Source organism: Chrysochloris asiatica, unplaced genomic scaffold, assembly GCF_000296735.1.
Source record: "Chrysochloris asiatica unplaced genomic scaffold, ChrAsi1.0 scaffold00003, whole genome shotgun sequence".
Lineage (NCBI taxonomy): Eukaryota > Metazoa > Chordata > Mammalia > Afrosoricida > Chrysochloridae > Chrysochloris > Chrysochloris asiatica.
Window position 1 is genome coordinate 31,038,465 of NW_006408521.1, and position 15,845 is coordinate 31,054,309.

Below are 15,845 nucleotides of genomic sequence, written 5' to 3' on the forward strand. Positions count from 1 at the left end.
AACCACTCCTAGTAGAAGCTGAGGGCTGCAAGTCCTTTGTGTATATTTGAGTGCGTGTGTGGTTTCTACAAGTTCCATCCACCTGGCCTCTAAATTCGTGATTCCCTTTGTGACAAACGAGGGGGGCAGCTAAGGGCTTTGGCTAGAGAGGGGGTCACAGCTGCCAAGGTCAGGTCTCAGATTTGGTTTGGTCTGTGGTTGGGGTGGGGGCCGTGGGGAGGAGAGACGGGGGAGGAACCTGGACTGTCCAAGCAGCACCCTCCTCAGAGGCCTGATCCTAGAGCAGGAAGCCCCTCCTGGGAGCACCTCAGGCTGGGAGGGGACTCCTGAGCTTTATACCCTTGAGGAACATGGCTCCCTGAGTATCCTAGATTAAAATGTGGAAAGACACCTCAACTATACCTTCAGGCCCTTATTCACTTTTGTCAGATGAAAGGTCTCAGCTTGCAACTTAGAAGCTACAGTCCCCTGACCATACCCCTCTTCCTTACACCCCCTAGAAACACAGCTGGGGTACAGGGGCAGAGAAAGGGATTTGGAAAGTTTGAATCCAGCCTCTAACACTTACGAACTAGCTGCGTGAGACATTCAACCTCTCTGAGCCTCTGGGTCCTCACCTGGAGAATAGACACACTAACCTCACAGGGTTGTGCTAATGCTCAATAAGACAAACTTTTGCTCAAGGGTCCAGTCCAGCATCTAGCATAATCTCAGCAGAGTCTAGTCTGTAAACTCCAGAGGATGCTGACATTGGTAGTATGCACTATTGGCCACAAGGCGGCGCCACATGCACAGAGCCCAGGAACTAAGGCACTGGAAGAGACCCAACAAATTAAAAAGCAAACCAAACCCACTGCCAGCGAGTAGATGGCGACTCATAGCAATCCTTCAGGTAGGGTTTCTGAAACCGTAAGTCTTTACAGGCTCAAACAGTCTCGTTCACCTGTGGAGCAGCTGGTGGGTTTAAACCATTGACCTTGCAGTTAGCAGCCAAATGTCTAACCTCCAGTTTCACCATCAGGGCTACCACCAAATATTGTTGTTGTTGTTAGGTGCCATCGAATCGGCACTGATTCATAGCAACCTTATGCACAGCAGAACGAAACAATGTCTGATCCTGGGCCAACCTCATTACTGTTGCCACACTTGAGTCCATCGATGCTGCCACCTGGCCAATCCATCTCATTGGGAGTCTTCCTCTCTTTCTATGACCCTCCACCTTACCAAACATGATATGCTTCTCCACCGACTGTCCCTTCCTGACAGTATGTTCAAAGTATGATAGACGAAGTTTGGCCATCTTGGCCTCTAAGGAGCACTCTGGCTGCACTTCTTCCAAAACAGATCTATTGGTTCTTTTGGCAGCTCATGGCACTCTCAATATTCTCCTCCAACACCACAACTCAAAGGCATCAATCCTTCTGCTCGGTCTTCATTATTCACTGTCCAGCTTTCGCATGCATATGAGGTTATTCAAAGTACCATGGCTTGGGTCAGGCACACCTTAGTCCTCAAGCTGACATCTTTGCTTTAAAACACTTTAAAAAGGTCTTGTGCAGCAGATTTACCTAATGCAATACGTTATTTGATTTCTTAATTGTTGCTTCCATGAGTGTTGATCCAAGAAGAATGAAGTCCTTGACAACTTTAATCTTTTCTCCGTTGATAAGAACGTTGTTTATTGGTCCAGTGGTGAGGACTTTTGTTTTTTTGACATTGAGATGTAATCCATACCGAAGGCTGTGCTCTTTGCTCTTCATCAGTAAATGTTTCAAGTCCTCCTCACTTTCAGCAAGCAAGGTTGTATCATCTGCATATCACAGGCTGTTAATGAGTCTTCCTCCAATTCTGATGCCACATTTTTCTTCATAGAACCCAGCTTCTTGGATTATTTGCTCAGCATACAGGTTGAATAAGCATGGTGAAAGAATACAACCTTGTCGCACACCTTTCTTAATTTTAAAACATTCAGTGTTCCCATGTTCTATTTGAACAATATTAGTGGTGGTCAAACGAGGCCTCAGAAGTCCCTGGGGAGTGCAGAGGTTTACAGTTCAACTTCAAACTGAAAGGTTGGTGGTTTGAGTTCACACAGAGGTGCCTCAGATAAAACAACTCTCACCTACATGGGAAAGTCAGCCACTGAAAATCCTACAGAGCAGCTCAACTTTGGCACACACGGGGTTGCTGTGTGTTGGAACTCATGCAAACTTCTGCTGTTGTTGTGAACTCCCCAGAACACCCAATTTCCATGACCTGTGAAGGGGAGGGGCTGGGTGATAGCTCATGGGAGTTTCTTATTTCAGGTTGAAAGTGAGATGGTCTGCAGCTGGTGTCAGACCCATTCTATAGGGGAGGAATTTCCAGACTCTAGCTGATGCTCAGAGGAACCAGTAACCCTTCCTGCCACATTGCCGGCCCTCACGGGAGTGAGGTAGGCCCTGGCAGGTGCTGAGCTATGTACCTCATGCCTCGATGAAGCCACACTATGGTAGGTGTTCAACAAGCATCTTCCGACTGACTGCTTCCCAGTCCTCTTCCCACGGCCTCCCGTTTGCCTCCCAGGGAAGAGGAAGGGTGGGAAGAAGAGGGTCACAGCGGATGCAGCACCACAGACATTTACTCACTTGATTCTCTCCAGTGCCCCAAGAGGTAGGTGGAATTTACAGAGGGGGAAGTTTAGGGCATCAACCACTAGGGGGAGCCTGGATTCTAACTGGAGACAACTGCAGCCAGACACAGCAAAGCTACAACTGAGGATATCTGGGCTCCTGGGGGAGGCTCCCTAAACTCTTGGTTCCATCCTGGGCTGCTATGCTACACACAGGCTCACTCAGAGGACACAGTCTCCCTCTTTTTGCAGGACCCCTGAGGCAGAACAGGAAAGACTATCTGCCATGGTGCTCCTTAGCCTTGCGGATAGGCAGTTGTAGCCGCCACCCACCCCTGGATTTCCCCCATGTTACCACATGCTCCTTTACCAAAGGACCAATTCCAAAGTATAGTGGGAGCAGGGTAGAGAAGGCTGGCAGAGTTAAGTCTCTTTGGTTTGAACCCCCAAAGCAGCTGCTGTCCCCTGCCTTGGGCCTCCTTCCTGAATCCTTGCTCGGGTCCTTCAGTCAGCCCTCTGAGCACCCAAATCCAGTGTCCCACAGCCACACTGACAGTGCAGGCGGGGTGGGGGGCTGGGGGCTGGGCTGGGTGCTTTCTGCTAATGCTCCCGGGAGATGGAAGCCAGCCCTGTTGTCTGGCTGGGGCAGGAATCGCCCTCATCTGGCCTGGTCGGGAACATAAGGCCATTGTTCTAAGCCACAACACAGGCTGGCTGTGGGCTTGGGGGAAAAAACAAAAACCAGTTTAGCAGGGCTCCGCTCCTCCCATGCAATTTCAGGAATTTAACTAGGGTCCTTTAGCCAGAAGCCCAGAGCTGGGGCACAGGCCCCATCCTAGAGCCCATAGGTGGGTGGCAAGGGCCAAGAGGAACCCTCGGCTCCTGCTCATCTGTAGCCTGTTGTTACTGCCATGCATTGGGTGCCAAGTTGAGGAAGGGGCAGTCAGTCCCTGCTGGCCACAAGTTCCCAGGCCTGTGAGCAGTCAGCAGGCCTGACCAGCAGAATGATACCCCTGTGACAAGAGGGAGGCACCCCCAAACCTGCCCAAACCTGTTTCCTCTCTGTGACTCAGGCAGTCCAATGCAAACCTGCCCCACCTCCCAGGGGCTGGACTGAGAGCAGGAGGCTGCCCCCACCCCTGTGACTGCCCAGGACTTGGGGAGGTTGGAGGGGGACAGAGGGATGTGCCTTTCCCACTGGGGGTGGTGGAAAGAATCACCAGCAAACACTGTTCTTTGGGTGGCGGTGGTGAGACAGGTACCATCCTCACTCCCACCCTCTAGGTAAGGTGGGAACTGGCCTGGGGCGAGGGCCGAGCTAGACTCAGGACACCTGCTGTCTAACACCCTGCTACCTGGATGTGAGCAGTTCCATGTAGGACCCTGTTAGGCTGCCCTGACTCCCTCCCTCAGTCAACACTGACAGGGGCCAGACCAATGGGTGCACAGATGTGGGCTCCATGGTGAGATCACTGTGATGTGGCCAGTACAACTCAGAGAATACCAGCCACCCAGCTAGCTTCAGGGAGGACTGTCTGGAAGATCCCTCCTATTCTGGTCCATCAGCTGAGTCTGAGGGCTGAGGAGGACAACTCCTGGGTGGGTGAGGAGGCGTGTGCTTGAGGAGGGACCAGCAAGGGTGTGGGTGTGGCTCACAACCTGGGCTGCACTTCTGCTACCAGCACCTGAGAGGCTGGAGGGGACCTGTCACAGGGCTCTCAGGCTGAGCTGGGTTGGACCTCACCCTGACAGGAACCTGTGTCCTCCTGGAGGGGAGTGAGGGGCATCTAAGGGTAGGAGCTTAGGGTTCCTAGAGTTTCCTAGGGGAACAAATGTTTACATGGTTCCAATTGGATAAGAATTTAAAATTAAATAGAAAGGCATTTGCCGAATGTAATACAAAGGTAAATGCATTAGGCAAATCTGCACAAGATCTCTTTAAAGTATTCAAGAACAAAGATGTCAGTTTGAGGACTAAGGTGCACCTGACACAAGTTATGTATTTTCAATAGCCTCATAGGCATATGAAAGTTGGACAATGAGTAATGAAGATCTTAGAAGAATTGATACATTTGAGTTATGGTGCTGGAGAACATGAAAAGTACCATCGATTACCAAAAGGATAGATTTGTGTTGGAAGTACAGCCAGAATGCTCCTTGAAAGCCAGGATGGCCAGACTTCGCCTGTCATATTTTGGACATTATTATCAGGAGGGACTAGTCCCTGGAGGACATCATGCTTGGTAAAGTGGAGGGTCGGTGAAAAAGAGGAAGACTCCTAATGAGATGGATGGGCACAGTGGCAGCAGCAGTGGGCTCAAGCGTAGCAATGCTTTAGTTTTGTTATGCATAAGGTCACCATGAGTTGGTACTGACACAATGGCACCTCACAACAACAGAAAGCCATACTCTGGCTCCATCAGTCTGACCTGACTGCATGGAGGGAGGGCAGAGGGTGGGCAGCTAGAGTGCTGGGAAAGCAAAACCAGGTAGCTCTGTGGGGATTCTCAGGAGCTCAGAGTCCAGGGCAGGGACTGGGTCAGCATGGACATGTGTTGGCACTCAGGCCATTGAAGCAGGATGTGCAAGAGTGGCTTCCAGCCAGCCAGGGACTCCCTGATGCTTCAGCTGGGAGCATCTTCATGTGTCCTCTCCAGGATTTGGAGACGAAGGTTCTCTCCATCCAAGTCAGCTCTATGCCTCCCCAGACTCCACAGGGAGGCTACAAGGCTCCATGGCCACCTCCCCATGTCCACCCCTGCTGATGGCCCCGGAATGAGGGGGCCATGAGGGAGACTGGAGCTCAGCTCATGTGGGGCAGGGTGCAGGTGGGAGTAGGGTGAGGGAGGGACTTTATCATGCAGACCACTTGGGTTTCAGTCCTGCCTCCTGTGGAGTATAGAATTTAACTTTACCCAAATAATTGGATCTTTGGTTTAGGTTTTAGTCTAGCTCCTGTTGAGTTGATTTTGACCCAGGGCAATCCCATAGAGTAGAGAGAGTAAAGCTGCCCGCATTTAAGGTTTTCTTGGCTGTAATTTTTGTAAGGGGTCCAGATGTGGTGCTATAGGATAAGCACTGGACTGCTAACTATAAGGTAGGGGGTTCAGAGCCACCTGCTTGCTTCTTAGAAACCCGATGTAGGGCTGAGTCAGAACTGGTTCAATGGCACTTTACCACTACAACAATCTTCATAAGAACAGATCCCCAGGTCTTTTTTTTCCCATGGAGCTGCTGGCTTTAGGTTACCAGCTGATCTCCAACTGGCTGGTGCTACCTAGAAGCCTTAAACTCTTGGAATTTCCCTAGTGATTGAAGTGTCTTTGATGAGGCTTCCAGACCACACTCCACACCTGAGGGTTTATGTTAATGAGTGACTCAGGCAGGGGGTGAGGGGTGTGTGTGGGGGGGGGGGGGGGGGGGGCCTGGGCTGGGGCTGGCCAGCCAGGCCACAAAGACCAGGGAGGGACATCAAGGAAGCGGAGGGGGGTTATGACTCAGCCAATCCTGTCTGCACAAGAAAAGGCTCAAGGCTGGGGTGGGGGCACAGAGAGCTCCAGGGGCTTCATGGTTAGTGAGGAATGTAAACGCACAAGGGAGGGTTGTTATTGTGTGCTGCCTAGTGGATTCCAACTCACAGTGAACTGCAGACAATTAACCCCTGCATGCTTAACCACTGCAACACCAGGGATCCCTGGAATAGTCACATTTGGAGCTCCCTAAGGAGTCTGGTGTGGCGCTGTGGGTTAATACACCAGACTGCAAAGCCGTTAGAACTGCAAGGTTGGCTGTTGAAACTTATCAGCTGCTTCTTGAAATCCTACACAGGGTCGCTATTGGTCAGAATCAACTCGACGGCACTCAACAACAAGACCTGGTGTAGCGCTGTGGATTAATAAGCTGGGCTACAAAGTCGGTTTGAATTGCAAGGTCAGCAGTTCAAGCTCACCAGCCACTCCTTGGAAACCCTACACAGAGCCGCTGTGAGTTAGAACCGACTTTACAGCACTTAACAACAACAGGACCTCCTGTGGCACTGTAGAATAAGCACTGGGCGACAAGGTCGGTTTGAACTGCAAGGCTGACGAACTCACCAGTCGCTCTTTGGAAACTAGATACAGTGTGGCTGTGGGTTGGAACTGACTCAGTGGCACTTAATAACAACAACAAAGACCTGGTGTGGTGCTGTAGGATAAGAAACCAACCCCAAGATCGATTTGAACCACAAGGTCAATGGCTCAAACCCAGTAGCCGCTTCTCGGAAACCTTATACAGGGTCTCTGTGAGTCAGAACCTACTTGGTGGCACTTAACAAGACCTTGCCCTATGGCAATCTTTGGGACTCTTGAGTTTCCAGCTAGTATCCTGAGTGGGTAGAGAAATCACCAAATCAAACCTACCATGGAGCCCTTTCCGACTCATAGCGAACCTATGGAGGGTTTCTGAGACGGTAAATCTTTACAAAAGCAGCTCGCCTCATCCATCTCTTGCAGATAGGGTAGTAGGAATGCCTTCATTTGGACCCAGCAGGTTAGAAGTGAGGAGAAACCTGGAGACTCTTGAGCTTACAGCTGACTATCTTAAGAACTAGTGGGAAACCCTGGGAACTAGTGGGAAATTCAGGGAAACCCTGAATTTGTAGACAGCAGTGAGGGTCTTGTGGGGACTCTAAGCTTGTGGGTCTGAGGCCTAGGGTAGATTTAGTGGCCCTGGAGGACTGTGCAGCCTGAGATCTGGGTGGTCAGGGTCTGAGGAGCCAGCGCTGTGGTGTGACTGGTGTTAGGTCAGCAGTTAGAACGGATCTAACTGACCTGCTTGGTCCTGGCAGGTGTGAAAGGTATGACTTTGGGATTTGTACACACTCTCTCTCCTACTTGCATTTACACAGTTGAATCCACCAACTGCTCCATGGGAGAAAAATGAGGCTTTCTGTTCCCGTAAAGATCTATAGCCTGGGAAACCCTACACAGGGTATGTGTGGTGCTGTGGGTTAATGCGCTAGACTACACAGTTGGTTTGAACCACAGGGAGTTCGGTGGTTCAAGCTCACCAGAAGCTTCTTGGAAACCCTATACAGGGTTGCTATGGGTTGGAACCGACCCAATAGCACTTAACAACAACAACAGGAGTCAGAAATGACTCGACAGCACTTAACAACAAGTTCTTCTTTTTGGCTGGTAAGCTGGGGCAAGTCTCCTACCTGTTGGGACTTTGATCACCCATCTGTGAAATGGGCTAACACTCACTTCCTGTGGCATCCTGAGATTTAAATGAGATACTCTTATGTATAGACCAGAAGAGGGGACCAGTGAGGAAAGCATCCTCCTTTCCATGAAAATATTCACACACACACACTACTGTTCAATTGTGGGCTTTCCAACAACACACCGTCCTCAATACAAAAAGGAATGTCAAAGGGCTCAAGATTGTCTCCACCTTCCCAGGGAAGTGATCCTTCCGACTGCTGTATTGAAAACAGACCACAGGGGGCAGCAGCAGGCAGGCATCAGGAGTGAGAGATGATGCCGCCTGGCCCGGCTAGGAGCAGGAGAAATATTGAGAAGAGTCTGGTATGTTCTGAAGGTAGGACCCACAGCTTGGAGGGGTGTGAAGGAAAGAGATGCCCCAAGGAGAGTTCAGAACGGTTCTTGTGGAGTTGGCCATTACGTCATCCGGGGCTAGTCATAAGAGGAGGGCAGAGCCAGTAAGCAGCCGTCATCAGGTGGCCAACGAAACCATGGCTGCCGGGGGCCAAGCCCATTAGCGGTGGTGTCTAGAGAGAACATCGTCTCCAGGCTGGGCCCAAGATCTTCAAGAGCAGCCTACTCCCACAGAAGCCAGGTCCATCCTCCCCGACATCAAGGCTGAGGTGTCTTACACCTTGTCTTACCCAGGGAGATGGAAAATGAACGCAGCCCCCTGTGCCCCAGCCCCGTGCATTCTGGAATTCACTTGAAAGAGCCCAAGGGTTATCTGTAAAATTTCAATTAAGTCCACAGACTTTGATAATTTGATAAGCCACTTGAGCAAGCATTACCCCAGGGTCAAAGCATGCTGTTACTGGATCCCCTGTTCGTGCTCAGGATGCAGGGAGAAGAGGTGGATGGTAGCTGGAAAATTGCAAGCAGTCAGAAAGGAGGGAGGTGCTAGCCAAGGGTCATGCATGAGTCTGGGCTCCTTTATGGTAAACACATTCTCAGGGGCACAGGCCTCTCTTGGCAGGTCGTGGAGGTAGAGATGGTTGGGGCCAGGGGAGGGAAGCCTCTCAGAACGTCTGGCCACAGCTGACCCCATGGCCTGAGCCTCAGGTCTGCTGTGGAACTAGAGCGATTTCTATCTTAGCTCGAACTCTTGCCAGATCAGCTGTGGACAAACCCAGGTGGACCCCAAACCTACAGCTATCAAGTTGATTTCGACTCATAGTGACTCTTTGTAAGGTTTCTTAGACTGCAAATCTTTACGGAAGCAGCCAGCCTCATCTTTCTCCCATGAAGTGGCTGGTGGGTTTTAACTGCCAGCCTTGCAGTTAGCAGTCTAGTGCTTATCCTACAGTATCACCAGAGCTCCAGATATTCCTCAAATTTGTAACATTATAAGTATCATATGACCCTAGGTTTAGACCTAAAAGAACTGAAACCAATGACGCAAATAGATACTTCCCACCAGTGTTCACTGCAGCATTACTTTCAATGGCCAAAAGGTGGAAACAACCCAAGTGTCCTTCAACAGATGACTGGATAATCAAAATGTGGTATACACAGACAATATGATTCAACCAGAGAAAAGAACCAAGTCCTGATACACACGACAAGATGGATGAATTGTGAAAACATGAACCCAAACCAAACCCACAGACATCGAGGGGATTCCAACACATAGCAACACTATATAGGGTTTCAGCAATTGTAAATCTTTACAGGAGCAGACAGAGAGTCTCATGTTTCTCCCACAGAGCAGCTGGTGGATTTGAACTACTGACCTTGCAGTGAGCAGCCCAACGCCTAACCCAAATTATTCCAAGAGAAAGAAAACTAGACACAAAAAGGAGAAATAATGTAGTTTGATAAAGTATTTAGAATGAGCAGATTCAAAGTGACAGAAAATAGACTGGTAGTTACCAGGGGCTTCAGGAGGGCGACAGAAGCTATAACTTAGTGGACACTGAGTTTCCTTTGGGGGTAATGAAAACGTTTTGGAAACAGACGGTGGTGACAGTTGTATAACATTGTGACTATATTAATGCCACTGTTAAAGATTTAATTGTATCTCCCCCCAAACATGTTAGAATTCCTGATCTCTGTCTGCATTTCTAAATTCTTTCTAGGAATGGGTTGTCTTAGTTATGTTAATGAGATAGGATTAGTGTAATGGTTATTTTAAGTCCAGCTCTTTCGAGATATGTTGTTAGTGTCTTTGTGTAGGTTCCAGACTCAGCAATCTTGCATAGGGTGCATACTTCAAACGAGTAGTCGGTGGGTTTGAACCACCAACTTTGTGGTTAGCAGCCCAGTGCTTATCTTACAGCACCACACCAGGATTCTCTTTTGAGATATAAACAAGATTAAATAAGCAAGTGAGAGAAGCAGAGATAAGGGACCCAGCAAGCTGTCCAGCCACATGAAGACCACCCAGGAGCAGAAACTTAGAGACAAGGGTCTTCCTGCTGAACGGGAACAGATAGAAAACCTCCCCCTAGAGCCCCACTCTGCACTCACTTCTGGCCTCCTAAACTGTGAGAAAATACAGATCTGTCTGCTAAAACCACCACTTGTGGTATTTCTGTTAAAACAGCACTAACGAACTAAGACACCGAATCACATACTTAAAAATGGTTGAGCTCAAGATCTTGTCTTTTGCACTGTGAACCATGTCACTGCTAAGTTTCTGCTGCCTCGTGGCTTCTGTTTCTTAACAAATGGCCCTTGTCAGGCCAGGTGAGCCTCTGACCTGGGTGATGTTTACCCTTCTCCAAGGGGGCAGGCTATTTCTGGCTCTTAGTCTTCAGTATGGATTGCATCTCAACGTAAAGAAAACAAAAATCCTCACCACTGGACCAATAAATAACATTCCTATCAACGGAGAAAAGATTGAAGTTGTCAAGGACTTCATTCTTCTTGGATCAACTATCAACACTCATGGAAGCAGCAGTCAAGAAATCGAACAACGTATTATGTTAGGAAAATCTGCTGCACAAGCCCCTTTTACAGTGTTGAAGAGCTTGTGGACTAAGGTGCACCTGACCCAGACCATGGTATTTTCAATAACCTCATATGAATGTGAAAGCTGTACAGTGAATAAGGAACACCATAGAAGAATTGATGCTTTTGAGTTATGGTGTTGGAGAAAATATTGAAAGTGCCTTGGGCTGCCAAAAGAACAATCAGATCTGTGTTGGAAGAAGTGCAGACAGAGTACTTCTTGGAGGCCAACATGGCCAAACTTCATCTCTTATACGTTGGACATATTGTCAGGAGGGAGCAGTCGCTGGAGAAGGATATCATGTTTGGTAGGGTGGAGGTTCAGAGAAAAAGAGGAAGACCCCCAGAGAAATGGATTGGCCAAGTGGTAGCATCGATGGGCTCAAGCGTGGCAACAGTAGTGAGGTTGGCCTAGGATTGGGCAGTGTGTTTCGTTCTGCTGTGCATAAGTACAGACTCGATGGCACCTAACAACAACAACAAGTTTCACAGCGTGGGTGAAAAGGCAGGCTCCTTTAATCAGGCCTGCCACGTATGGATGTGCAGGCTGTGCACAACTCTACCGGCGCTATTCACAGAGTGCAGTGTGAATGGGGTCCTGGGAGCTTGTGGCACCCTCATGTTCAGGCTTTCTCCTCCTCGGTTCCCAGATACCAACCTTGTTCCATTCTTACCCTTCTCTCTCTGGTCCCCACACCAACTGACTCTCTCTTGCCCACCCCTTAAGATTTCAGGGGAACAGATATGGAAGTGGAAGGATCAATCAGCATCCTCTTCAGCTCTCTTTCCAGTCCTCTCCCCTACCTAACACCCCTTCATGGCTGGTTTTTCACCTCCTGGGTGGGACCTGGGGTTTCCCTCCAGTGAAGACCTATATATGGCATGTCCTCTGAGCATGAGAATGACCATCAGGATGGAATTTGGGCACACGTGTGAGAACTCAGCATAGCTGGGCAGGTCATTTCAACCTACAAAGCCCAGAGTCTCCTGATGCCAGAGAGAAAAGATTGCCGCTTGGTTCCCTAGTTAGATCATGTGATCTGACATGGGCTTGTCAGCCAGCACTGAGCCTCTAGGAATCAGAAGTCTCTTGCATTTTCCTTGCCCAACCAGCTGCATGACTTTGGGAAAACCTGATCACACTGGGCCTCAGTTCCCTGCTCTGTTAATAGGGTTACTAACATCTGTCATAAAATGCTGTGGGCGAAATGCATTTGGCAAACACCCCTTACATATTCATTGCTACTTTTAATGACAGTTATAGAATCTGTTGTAACTGCCTGGGACTCCTGAGCTATTTTACGGGCTTTTAGTCCAGGCAGCACATGGCCCCTGTATCTGCATGTTAGCAGGGAACTTTGTAGCATTATCAGTGGCTGCTAACCTTGAACATATGACTAGCCTATCCATTATATTTTCTGTTGTATCATCTGTCCCTTAGAGAACCCTTTCCTTAAACACAGACACCCTCACTTGCCAACTCTGGGTGACAGGAAATAAAGAGCCGGCTTTGGCTTGGCAGTAGGATTCAGGGAATTAATGGTCCCCCATGTCTTTGGCTCATCATTCATTAGCCTGATTTGACTTGATAGCTCTCCCTGTGTCCCCACAATCCTAGTCTTTCAGGGCTGGCCTCATCTTCGGCCCACATCTCTTAAGCACAAAGAAAAGGCCTAAGTTCTACTTACTCTTTTGGGGGGTTGACATCCTCTGGTCGAGCCTCAAAGAACCGAAAGACTTCATCACATTGTGAAATGTGGGGAGGCAGCCTCACAAGCGCCTATGGAAAGACAGGAAGAAACAGCATTAGGCCTGATGAGGTTGGGAATAGGGAAATCGAAAGCAAGTTCAATGCGGGTCAACAGTGATGGGAGAAGCTTAAAGGCTATGCCAACCATGCCACCCACCCACCCAAACAATCATCCAACTAATTAAACAACTCACCAACTAATGAAACAAATATCTAATCAACTAACCAACAAGCCAATTGGTTAATGCATAACTATCTAGCCATGTAATAAAAATAACTAATCAGTCAATCAACCAATCAATCCTCCAGCCAACTATTCAACAAACCAACCAGCCAGTCAATCAACTAACAATTAGTTAACCAAGCAAAAACTAATGACCATCAAACCTTAGGTCCTGGGTCTCTCAGGAACTAGTCATTCAACATGAACCTTGAAATGTTCTCTCCTGCCTTCCAAGTAGGTCCTGTTAATCCTGCTAGCCTTTCTCCCACTATTTACACTCTAGTGTACCAGGGCTTCACTTCCCTAAAGACTGCCTACATAATGGATTATTTAATGACAAGTTGATCACTGCTACCAAGGAAAATAACAGGGTGTCATGACAGAGTTTAGTAAGATTTAGGAGAATGGGGATGGGTAGGAATTAACTGGCAAGATGGGGATGGGGAGATCAAACATGTGGTTTCAGGACCTGAATGAAGGTCAGTGTGGCTGGAATGTACAGGGCAAGGGAAAGGGGCAGGGTCCAGATTTTGGCCAAGCTGAAGATACCTGAAGTATAGACTGAAGAGGTGTGGGATGAGCTGGGCGGGAAGGGATTATAGGATTTGAACAGGCAAAGAGAAGAGTAGTGGGCATACACTGAACATAACAGTCAAAGCAAGAGTGTGGGCTAGTTGTGAGCTTGTCATCCAAGGAGGGTTGAGGGTGAGGGATTAGGGTGGGATACTGGAGAACTTTGTGAAATGGGCAGAGTTCATGCTACACACCAGCTCATCCTTCACACCTAGCAGTCAGAGCACTTGGGACCTCTGACATGGCCCAATGCAACAACCTTAGATACATGGTGAGGCCAGGGGTAACCCAGCTCCTTGGGTTTCTTAACTCAGTATAAAGAAAGACACGAGGGCAAGGAATGATCCCCAGCTCTAAACACACAGAATACACCGGCAAAGCAAGGCTGAGGGACAGCATGAAGGGAACCCCAAAGGATGTTCCAACCACTTTGGACAGGAGCCTGTCACAGACTCATGTTTCCATGCACCAGAACTGTCTCCAGGTGCAACTGACCCCGTCCAGTGCCTCCCACGTGCCCAGAATGGTGGGTCCTTTTACATGTGCTATTGTTGTTGTTTGATGCCACCGAGTCAGTACTGACACATAGCGACCTTATGCACCACAGAACGAAACACTGCCTGATGTGTAGTCACTTGGAATTCTCATGATGGTTCTTGTGTCACATATGAGGAAACAGGCCCAGAGAGGCCACTTGGCCTGCCCACACTTATCAAGTGCAGAAAAGACGTCACCAGAATGTCAGCTCCATGTAGGCAGGGGTTTTAGTCTATTGTTGAGTGCTGCATCCCCAACTCCTCTGTTTGGCACTGAATGACTGAATGAGTGTACAGAAAGCCCACTATCCAGTAACACTGGTGTGTGCCGTGGAGTCAGTTCTGACTCATAGTGACCCCGTGTAGGGCTTCCGAGAACAGCTGGAGGGTTTAGATCAGTCCCATGCTTATCCCACAGTGCAACACCAGAGTTCATCCAATAGCAATAGGACATAATAATGGGGGAAAAATGTGGTCTAGGATTCCATCAGTAGAATTATAATGTCGAGGAAGAGGGCAGGGAACTTTTAATTCTTCTCTGAGCTGGTCAGAACCGTGTGGCATCCAGTACCAGGCCTCCTACCAGAAAGGCTCTTCACGACGCCAAGCTCATTTCAGGGCAAAATGGCACAAGATGTGACAAGACCAGGACAAACCAGATAAGACAACACTGCAACTCCCAGCCTTTCCTTCTAGAGCCCATGGATTTCTAAGGGCCTCGAACTCCCCAGGATTAGTCAAGAAATAGAAAATAAGGGAAATTAAATGAACATTTGGGGATCAATTACCACTGAGTAACTGAGTCCCTTCGCTCATCCATTCATCTAACAGTAAGGGATTTTCAGTATGCCCAACACAGGACTATGCCCTGGTGTCGGAGAGATAAGCAAGGCACAGCTTCTACCACCCTGACAACACAGGCTCATGCTAGGACGCCTCATTTCCCCTGAGGTAGATACCACTGCCTCCTTCCACGATGGGGACGCTGAGCTTGTTGGGTGGAAACCACGACTGAGTTAAGTGGTAGAATCCAAACCCCATGTTTAGATGGTAGGAATGAGAGGAACATGCCCCTCATTGAACATGTTTGGTATATGCTATTTTCTCCTCAGGAAAGGAAGAGGGAAAACTGAGGAAGGAGGGGAGAGAGGACGGGAGAAAAAAGAAAAGAGGAGAAGAGGAAATCAGGCATGTGTAAAGCAAAGGGTAGAGTTTGGAGAGGAAGACTTGGGGGAAAGGTTTCAGGATGACGGGTGGCAGTGGGGAGCCCATCACCAGGGCCACAGGTAGTGTGCAGAGGGTTGCCGCCAGGGTGAGCCCCCCAGGGGGAGGGGAGGAGGAGGTCAGGAGAGGTGCCAGGGAAATAGCACCCTCCCAGCTCTGCACTGCCACCCACCCCAGGCACAGACCCTGGGCCAGGCCACTGTTCACCACGCAGCCAGCAGTGAACAGAGGGGCTCTTCATGCCGACAGAGACGGGTATTCTGGGGGCAGAGGACGCGTGGGCTGTGAGGGCCCCAGACAAAGAGGCCTTTTGGTGGAACCACTGCAGCATCTTTATTTAACAGGGAGCCCTGAGGGGGAGCCGCATTGAGGACTCGGTTTGATTTCAGATTGACAAGAGGTTCTTAGCAGAGAGCAGCTTCCATCAGAGCTGCTGCCAGAGCCCAGTCTGGCCAAAATCATTTGGCAGGAGAGCTGGGTGCTGAATAGTTAGCACCAGGAACCCCTGAGCTCAGCCGTCCTGAGAAGAGCAGGGAGAAGACCAGATGAGCGACTCTTTTCTGAGGCACCCGCCCTGGCTCAGGTCTAAAATTCTGCCATTAGACATTCAAGATTTTGCCCTCGAGCCAGCTAGGTAGATGTAAGTTTGAATCCTGACTGTCACTCACTACCTGTGTAATGCTGGGCAGGTTCTCTCTCCTCTCTGAGCCCAGTATGTTGTTGTTGTTAA

The 15,845-nt window shown here is 49.1% G+C and overlaps 1 protein-coding gene across 1 annotated transcript in view; it reads right to left on the bottom strand.

Moving 5' to 3' along the window:
* The window catches only part of SH3PXD2A (SH3 and PX domains 2A), a 261,997-nt gene that overhangs the window by 97,184 nt on the left and 148,968 nt on the right, over nucleotides 1–15,845 (bottom strand). Inside the window, exon 5 of the mRNA XM_006831315.1 lies at nucleotides 12,498–12,589. Coding sequence (XP_006831378.1) covers nucleotides 12,498–12,589 — 92 coding nt within the window. The remainder of the gene's footprint in view (nucleotides 1–12,497; nucleotides 12,590–15,845) is intronic.